The sequence below is a fragment of the Hordeum vulgare genome, chromosome 1H, assembly GCF_904849725.1.
Source record: "Hordeum vulgare subsp. vulgare chromosome 1H, MorexV3_pseudomolecules_assembly, whole genome shotgun sequence".
Taxonomy (NCBI): domain Eukaryota; kingdom Viridiplantae; phylum Streptophyta; class Magnoliopsida; order Poales; family Poaceae; genus Hordeum; species Hordeum vulgare.
In genome coordinates, this window is record NC_058518.1 from 346,995,226 (window position 1) to 347,005,006 (window position 9,781).

Here is a 9,781-nt window from a genome sequence, read left to right on the forward strand (position 1 = left end):
TAGTAGCTTTTGTCATCGCGTTTACAGTAGCAGAGATTGAGCTCCCAAATGATCCAGATTCTTTATACTGAGTTCCCTGCTGTTATGATGTACAGTATGTAAATAAATACATGTATATTCTCTTACGGAGGTTCTGTTATGTTAGGAATACATGACATCCAAACATCAAGGTGGCTGTAGTTTAGTGGTGAGAATTCCACGTTGTGGCCGTGGAGACCTGGGCTCGAATCCCAGCAGCCACACTTCCATTTTTTCTTTAGTCTTTTCCTTCAGTTAGCAGATTAATTTTTTTATTTTGAGAAACTCGCTCTCCCCTGTCTCAGCCCCGCGCCGCCACCCCCCGCAGCCTTTCCTCCGCGCCGCCACCCTCCCGCAGCCTCTCCTCCCCGGCGCCCACCTCCCGCACCCTCTCCCCTCCGGCATGGGCTTCCATACCTAGCTGCGGGTGGCGGCTACCTGGCAGCGGGCGACGACCAGGCAGAGGCGCGGCGGGAGAGGAAGGAGGGACGACCAGGCACAGGCACAGGCGCGGCGGGTTCCAGGCACAGGCGCAGCAAGGTATATCCAGGCCCCCACGTTTTCTGCTGCTGTGTAAATCCATGTTTCTTATATATTTGCTGCTGTGTAGATCCATGATTTCCCATGTTTTTTCTCAATAAGTGATGGTGTGTATTACCTAGATCTGATCCATGGTTATTCAGATTTGGTACTCATATTGTTGATAGGATGCATCATTTGTAGATGGCCAACAAGATGAACAAAAGAAAAAGGATGGCTAGGGGAGCTGCTGTTTTTGTAGCACTAGCTGCAATGGCAGTCGCTGTTCGGGCTATAATAAAGAAGAGAAGACCACGTATTACCTATGGCCCAATGCACGAAAGAGATCGAATCAGATACGATTATCTAAACCAAAAATTTTGGCAAAGCGATGTCTTATGTAAAAACATGCTAAGGTTTGAAAGAGCTGCGTTTTTCAATTTGTGTGCTATAATGAGGGACTGCAAGTTGCTAGAAGATAGTCCACATGTTAGCGTCGAGCAACAATTAGCAATGTTTTTGCATACAGTTGGGCATAACCTTCGGAATAGGGTGGTGTCAGCCAATTTTTGTAGATCATATGGCACAACTAGCATCTATTTTAGAAAGGCTCTTCATGCCATAGGCGAGCTTCGTAATGATTATATACAGCCACCATCATTGGAGACCCCAACAAAAATTGAAGGAAATCATCGATTTGATCCCGGTGAGGATCACGAGCCCTCGACGCCTCCCACCCGGAGATTTCGCTCCAATTCCAAATCCCGGCCCGCAGAAAGCAGTCCAGGTATACGCTTCGATTCTTCTTCGGGTTTGATCTAGGGTTTGGGGGCGGCTCTGGGGTGCATTTCGTCATTTATGTCGCCTAGCTTCTTCTCAGCTTCGATTAGAGTGAGTGATTGCGGGAGGCGCTGTCTACCCTCTGCTCATACTCTGTATTACCTTGGCGAGTGGATTTTGATTTGCTCGAGTGCGGAAACGTTAGGGAATAGGGATGCGTAGCTTTCTACCAAATTTGTAGCATTTCGTCTGTGCTAATTAAGCATGCTGCATGTTTATAGGTGCCACCGTTTGAAATTTTGGATCCCTGAACTTGCATTTGTTGTTGCATAGTCACTACTTCTGAGAATCTGGGTCGCTACAGATAACGATAAACTCTTCAACTGGTACTTTTGAACTTAACTATGGTTTCTCAGTTTCTCTTGCATGCTATGTGTATGCTCCGTTACCCCTGTGGATGTAGGATACTTGAGTTATGTGATCATACAATGCTTAATTGTTTCTTTTAACATCACAAAGTGCTGCTCTTTCACTAGAGGGATTAATACGGAAACAATGTTGTAATTCCCTGTAGTATTTTGTCAGTTTTGTTATCTTGCTCGGCACATTCCAAATGTTGGTAGCTCATATTTTTCTCATCAGTTTTTCAACACTCCTCAAATATCATGTGTGTAGAATTTTGAACTGAGAGTTTTGTTTATGTCATATGTTACTGTGGGCTCCTGATTGCGTATTCCAATAAGATGAGTAGGATTCATCGTGTATTTTAGAAGTTCATTTATTTGTTCCGAGCACTTATAATATAATTTTGGATGCTGCAGATGTCTGATCCCTCGGAGCCCTCGAAAGAAGGTTCGTCAGCCAATGGTTCGAGTGCTCTCCAAAAAACTGGAGCATGGAGTAGCATATTGAGCACTCTTGTCCAGCAAGCTTCAGTGTATGGCTTGGCTGTTGGTTATTGCCTGTCAGCATCTTTGCTCTCCATTATCAACAAATGGGCAATCATGAAATTCCCGTACCCTGGGGCATTGACAGCTCTACAGTACTTGACTAGTGTTGTTGGAGTTCTCCTATGTGGACAAGCAAAGCTTATTGAGCATGATGGCCTTAATTTCACAACCATGTGGAAGTTCTTACCTGCTGCTGTGATGTTTTACATCTCCATCTTCACAAACAGCGAACTCTTGCTGCATGCCAATGTGGACACTTTCATTGTCTTTCGCTCTGCTGTGCCGATATTTGTGGCCATTGGAGAGACATTGTACCTTCACCAACCATGGCCGTCATTCAAGACATGGCTTTCACTATCCACCATACTCGGTGGAAGTGTGATCTACGTTTTCACAGACAACCAGTTCACTGTGACTGCTTATAGCTGGGCAGTGGCCTACCTAGCAAGTATGTCCATTGATTTCGTATACATCAAGCACGTTGTCATGACAATTGGCCTGAATACATGGGGCCTTGTGCTCTACAACAATCTTGAGGCTTTGATGCTGTTCCCCATTGAGCTCTTTATAATGGGAGAGTTCAATCAGATGAAGGTCGACAGCTCTAAGATGACAAACTGGCTGTCATTCGACGTGATTCTTCCGGTTGCTTTGTCGTGCATTTTTGGCTTAGCAATATCTTTCTTTGGGTTCTCTTGCAGACGGGCTATCTCAGCTACTGGATTTACGGTCCTTGGTATAGTAAACAAGCTCCTCACTGTGGTGATCAATCTGCTTATCTGGGATAAGCATTCATCCCTTGTGGGAACAATTGGGCTGCTGATCTGCATGTCTGGTGGCGTTCTGTACCAGCAATCCACCACAAAGACCAAGGCACCAAGTGTTGAGCCGAAGAAAGAGAATGACGAGGAAGAACAGAAGTTGCTTGAGATGCAGCAAGGGTGTGAGATCAGTTCAACTGAAGAGCATTCGTCATAAGCCTCATCGCTGAAGTTTGTTATTGTTACTTCACTTCCGGCAACAGCTTCCGTGGACCGTTGGAAAGAAATGTTTGGCTACAGGGCATAGTTGACATTAGAACCTTGCAATGCTGAAGCATTAGGAAATGCAGAGTAACATGAGTATCATTCTACGATTCTTTTGTTATTGTTTATCGTTTCGTTTTTAAGAGAGAATTGCTGAGCTGTAGGGCCTAACCCCTGAATGCTGATTGTATACAGTAGCCCTTCTCTTATTTAGTTATTTGTCATTTCTCTTTCTTTTCTTTAGTTTTAGCAGTAGCAGGTGGCACCTTGTGTGCACATATTGTATGTTCGTACTGTATTGGGCTACCTTTCTGGCGAGCCATCACCGCATGCAATGCTGTTTTTGGTTCATTTTGAGATAACTTACCACAATTATGGAAAAGTAACCTTTGAATAATACATTTAAGGGTTAAACATTCATAAATTGCTATAGGAGCTCGGGCTCGGGCTCCATGGAGCCCCTTTAAAAAAATTCAGTTTATAAAGTTTCAAGAAATTCCAAAAAATACACACATAGAATAGGATGTACTTGCATGTGTGTGAATTTTCGATTTACGTTAAGATGTGAGATAAAAAATCATCCTAAATGATAACGCCCACACATGTGGCACGAGGCAACATGGTCCACACGGCTTCATAATCATCTATCTTGTCTCTGGCCTTTGTTCCCTTGTCCCTTTTTTCCTTTCCATCGTGCCTTTTCGACTTAGCCACCAAGTTGGGAGTACAACTTCTTTTCCCTTCCGCCCCACTTGATGTATCATCATCATGCTCAACCGAGCTCTTCTCTTGTTTGGAATTGCAAATATTTTCCGGTTTCTCCATTTCTCGTCATTCTCAAGCTCGACCAACAATGATGCAAAGTGAATGTCTTCCCTATCTCCCTCTTCTCCCCTTTCTTCCCTTTACTCTGGAACATCCCCTCAGCAAGGTTGAGCTACAAACATCAACTGAGTATAAAAAGTAGTCACCTATACATACTACAATTGAGAGCAAACATCATTGAGAAAGAGCAAACAAATATATACTACAGTTGAGAGCAAGCATCATTGAGAAAGAGCAAACTCCCCACGCACAAGATAGGCCAGGATGAGTTCGATCTAGGTTGGGTTAACCGCCATAATCTCATGGGCCAAGGAATTGACGTCCACTTCCGAGCCCCCTGACCCATCACCGGGGTCCGAGTCCCTGGTCGCCATGTTGTCGGGCTCGGAAGTCGGATCCTGTCTAATCTGTAGCTTGATGGATGACTTGAAAAGCCACTCGGGGAAGGTGTTTTTGGGAACAGGGTCACACCGTGCGCCCATCTTGGTCAGTACATCGATAACCTGGTTGTTGTTGCACTAAATGTGATGGAACTCCAGGTTATCGAAACGAGCCAACACCTGCATGCTGACATCCTTGGGTCCTTGGCATCAAAGTTGTCGTTCGTCTGGAGATCGCGAGATTAGAATCACCTCGGACCTTGAGCCGTTGGATCCTGATTAGTCTCTCGTAGGAGTGGTTGGGTAAACCCCCCCAGGGTGTAAGGGTGATGTAACCTAGTAATAAGTATTTACCTCGATTGATAACAAAGGTTTATCGAACTAGTAGGAATTATCACTACAACGAATAATGATGAGTACCTGCACATAACACACAAAATAGACTTGTCCCCAATGATTCCAGTAGGTTGTCAGTCTTCTTATCTTGTTAGTTACAAGGGTAAATTGTACGGTATGGTAGGAATTGATAAATAGATGCAACTAATAAATAGTACAACACGGAAACAAACTAATAGTGGTTGATTGCAATGATAGGAAAATAGACATGGGGTCATAGCATTAGTGAAGGCATCTCTACAAGCAAGATAGATGTGTTGTGGTGAACAAATTACATTTAGGCATCGACTAAATTGCAATATTTATGAGTATGATTGTTCATGCCGCACTTAAACATAGGCATTAGGTCTATGATACATATACTGTTAATTCGACTGCATCTACAATTAATACACCACCCAAAGATCGCCATCGAGCATGCATCTTGAGGTATTGAGTTCATAACAAGCACATCATTGCAATAAGCATTATAACATAATGTAGACAGTACAACTATCATCGAGGTGTGATAAAAAAACCATCATATTATCCTTAGTAGCAATCATGCAATACATGTGTTGTCCCTCTACCACTTGGATATAGAAGAATGCAAGATTGAACCCACTATCATACACAAGTCCCTTTGAGGATCTAAGCATCAAACTTGGCCAAAGAACAACACATAGATCGAAGAGCATATACAACTACTTAATTATGCAGCAAAAACTCATATATAACCTGATAATATTCACGAATGGATCTAATTATAAAGTGACAATTCATCATATCCGAACAAACACAACACCAGGTACATCGTATATCGATCTCGATCATGTGAGACAACTCACTGGAACTTTGTATTGAGGCATAAAGGAGAGATGATGCCATCTAGCTACTGCTATGGACTCAAAGTCCTAAGGGAACTACTCACACATGGACATGGTGGCAACAAGGTTGATGAAGATGTCTCCAATGATGGATTCCCACTCTAACAACATGTCAGAACTTGCTTCCAAATTGGATCCCCGGGAACATGAACTTGCAGTGGCGAATTTTCTTTTGAGGAAATGGTACAAAGGGTTTCAAGAAATATATGATTTATAGGTCGACGATGGGCGAAAGGCGGTGCAGGCGGGCACCAAATGGGCCCACCACACGGTCCCCTCCTCGCTGTGTAACCTGGTCGCGTGGGGCCCCTGGATGCCCCCTCGACAACTTTCAGTGCTTTTTGAATTTTTATTCCTCCTAAAAACCCGTCAAAAATATTCGGGGGATTTTGAGATCCGAAGATATCGATTTTCTGTAAAACCAAAAAGGTGCAGAAAGGACAACCAGCTCTAGGCACTGAATTAATAGGTTAGTAGAGAAAAATAATATAAATTACCATGAAAAGTATCTAAGTGAAAATATAAAGGCATGAAACAATGAAAAGTTAGATATAGGTTTGAGACATATTAATCCCCATGGATACGACCATCTAAAGACCGTGTAGGAGGGCCTCGTGTTCTACAACGTTGTTCGAGTCCATATACATCATCCACAACACATATTTCATCATATCACTAGTTGGTGAGACGAGGACGACACCAGCACCTAGGTCGGCCAACATCTTAGACCTATTGAAATACATGGTCCAATTCGTGTAGTCAATGGGCTGCCTCGGGAGCACGGCCTTTGTCCACTCAACGACAGAGTCAACCAACACCTGGGACTTGATGTCCTGATGGATCTTGAAGGGTAAGAGCTCTATGACCCATTTTACTATATGACCTCCGGCATGCCGGTTATTGATGATGTCAACTATGGGAAATTTGAGAACCTACAATGATGAGACACTCCTAGAAATAGTGTCGGAGCCTTCGAGGTAGTGAGACCCGTCTTACATGGAGATAGCACCTCAGAAACATAGTAAGCTGACCTCTATACCTTGTAGGTGTGGCCTTCTTCTTCCCGTTGTACCACTAGCACACCGTTAGCTGCTTAATTTGTGGCTGCTATGTATAACAACATTGGATCACCGATGTACGATATTGCGAGGATTTGGTTGGTCGCCGCGAGCGTCTTGATTTCTTCCAAGGCTCTGCCGGACTCTGTTGTCCACTCAAAGTTGTCCATCTTCTTTAGTAGTTGGTATAAGGGGAGCACATTTTCCCCAAGCCTAGATATGAACCTGCTTACACAAGCGACACAACTGGCTAGCCTCTGAACCTTCTTCAGCTTTGTGGCCATGCCGACACTGGTGGAGATATGCTAGCCACAACTCTTGTTGGTGGCGCATAATTTCCAACTGACGCCAGAACTATATATTCAAATAGTGCTAGCGTCGGCCATTTTCGTACGACATAGGTACTTACTTAGTGTTGGTGTTGAACTTTCATGGAACACCACTTATATGCGGTTCCAACGCTGTGTGCGGGTGTAACTTACTGTTGGCGTAGCAAATATATACCACGTAGACAATACTTCCTACAGCTATGGCGTTGCTTTCGTCCAGACACCAACAATATATTGGGTCCATTTTGGGGGCCCACATAACACCGGCGTACCGTACTATGGCACACCATGAATATACACATTAGTGTTGGTGTTGCATTGTTTAGCAACGACAGTAATAAAGTCACATAACTATTCCCACGTGATAACCCTTGTGTATCCACCTAGTATATTCCCTTCTTCTTCCTCTTGATCTTCCTCTTCCTCCTCTCTCTCCCCTCTTCATCTTGAGAAACCCAAGTATTGTATCATGATTCTCAATTAGGTAGTTATATCTAGCTAGGTGATGCATTACTTCAGTTTGTTAGCCTCCACATACCCACTCTCTAAGCTAGCTAGCATGCTCTCTCCTCCACCCACTTGCATTAAATTTTCCTTCACCCTCCATTAGTTATGCCCTCCAACCTACGTATGGTTGACCGACTACTCGCACGATCGATCGAGGACTAGCTCGACTCGTGTCTCTTCCCTTGAGGTAACTAACACAAATACTTTCTTGTTATTTAATTATGTGTGTGTGACTCCTATATATATATGGAGAAACATGGATGGGAAATGTGTATAGAGAGTTTTCAATGTTTTGGCGAAACTTTGATTCTTCCAGTTTCGTCAAATTTATGGTACTCAATATGTCCATTTTTTTAGCAAAGGTCATGCGTAAATTTTGCATGCCCTTGTTGTTAATATATGTAATCCTTTTTGTATTTCCCTTTGCACGCTACTTTGACCTATTGAAAGATTCAATATGGATTGAAGTGCGAAGGCCCTTCTCAATTTCGCGGTGACAAATAAGATACAAAAGTGCAAACACATATATTATGTCCATGTAAGATATGCAAAAATGGAATTTTCCATAACCCATTCGATGGTAGCATCCTCGCACACTTGCTTCGTCGTGGTTTTGTTGAAGGTTATGCACGATGGACAAAGGATGGTGAGGAGAATGAGGATGTTTGTGATGACGAGGATGGAGCGGTGGATATGGAAGCGGAAAACCCTTTCGATGAATTAGCAGGGCCGCCAGAAGAAGGAAACAATAATGAACATGCGCATGGAGGAGGAAATGATGAAATGCCACCCGAACATGAAGAGTATCATGTCAGCGAGGATATGTCGTTAGTGTTAGGGCATATTTCTCCCTTAGTTGTTTTGGTACTTGATGACAATGCATTTGTGGACTAATCGTGTGCATTAAGTCTTTCAGAGAATTCTTCATATATCACAAGACGATTATATCCCCTTGGTGGATAATAGTGAAGACGGTTATTTTCCCACGGTTCATTTTCGGTGGAATTGAGTCATAGGAGAACCGTACTATTAAGAGGGGGTTCACATCAGAAAGGTTTGGGTGGAATCAACACATACACTTTCATTTGCACCCGTTTTCCTTCCCTGCATCAATGGTGTTGTTCCAACTATGCCTCTGTTCTGGTCCTGAAGGAACCAAGCGGTAGTACCGCTTACTGTGCAAGCAATGGTACCGCTGTGGGATGGCGCTAGTACCGCTCCGAGATAGTAGTAGGGCTGCCCAGTGCCGCGCTCGGTACTGCTGGCTCTCGAGTCTCGACTTTTTATCTCGGACTAAGTGGCTTTCGGTCAGCAGTACCGCTCCCAAGCGGTAGTACCGCTTGTTAATACCGCTCCATTACCGCCCTTCTTTCTAGACCCTGGACTGTTAGTGGACTTCAGGTGGCAGTAGGGAGAGGCACTACCGCCTTTAAGCGGTAGGACCGCTCACGCGGCAGTAGGGAGAGGCACTACCGCCTTTAAGCGGTAGTACCGCTTCTGCAATACTACCTCTGCTCTTGCCACTACCCTGCATTCGTAGGGCCTCTACACTTCAACCCCAACGGTAGTACTGCTGGGGCGAGCAGTAGTACCGCTCCGGAGGCACTATAGCCTCATGGCCTCGTGCCATTGTGTGACGGCCTCATTTTAACTATACGCTAATCATACACGCAAATGCGTATGACCAAGCTCAAGGACTCATGGGAAGATATCACAACACAACTCTAGACAGAAATAAAAACATACAAGCTTCATATTACAAGCGAGGGCCCTCGAGGGCTAGAATACAGAAGGTCGATAAACACGCGAGTGAGCAGAAGCAACAAATATATGAGTACAGACATGAAACATGATAATGCCTTAGAGAAGGCTAGCACAAAATATACAATGATCGAATGAGCTGAGGCCTCCTTCCTGGGAATCTCCTAACTACTCCTGGTCGTCAGCGGCCTCCACGGAGTAGTAGGCACCGTCGTGGTAGCAGGCGTCATCGGCGGGATACGCCATCTCCTGGGCTCCCTCATCTCGTTGCAGAAATCGAATCAAGGGGAAAAGGGGGAGCAAAGCAACGGTGAGTACTCATCCAAAGTACTCGCAAGACTGACATCGGAACTATGCTAAGTATGCA

General features: G+C 44.3%; 1 protein-coding gene and 1 non-coding gene across 4 annotated transcripts; both read left to right on the plus strand.

Moving 5' to 3' along the window:
* The first annotated feature begins 170 nt into the window (after window positions 1–170).
* On the plus strand, window positions 171–242 carry TRNAH-GUG. Its single transcript has one exon. It is a non-coding gene; the product is annotated as a tRNA-His (tRNA).
* A 41-nt stretch (window positions 243–283) lies between these two features.
* LOC123435443 (GDP-mannose transporter GONST3-like) lies at window positions 284–3,649 on the plus strand. 3 transcript variants are annotated; one of them, XM_045115571.1, is made up of 3 exons: window positions 303–558; window positions 742–1,324; window positions 2,139–3,649. In XM_045115571.1, exons 2-3 carry the CDS (start codon window positions 1,175–1,177, stop codon window positions 3,243–3,245), a joined length of 1,257 nt encoding a protein of 418 aa, XP_044971506.1. In that variant the 5' UTR covers window positions 303–558; window positions 742–1,174; the 3' UTR covers window positions 3,246–3,649. The 3 variants fall into 3 exon arrangements, with proteins under 3 accessions (XP_044971507.1, XP_044971506.1, XP_044971505.1); XM_045115572.1 differs by lacking the exon at window positions 742–1,324 and having other exon boundaries at window positions 284–558; XM_045115570.1 differs by lacking the exon at window positions 303–558 and having other exon boundaries at window positions 565–1,324.
* Window positions 3,650–9,781: the final 6,132 nt, after the last annotated feature.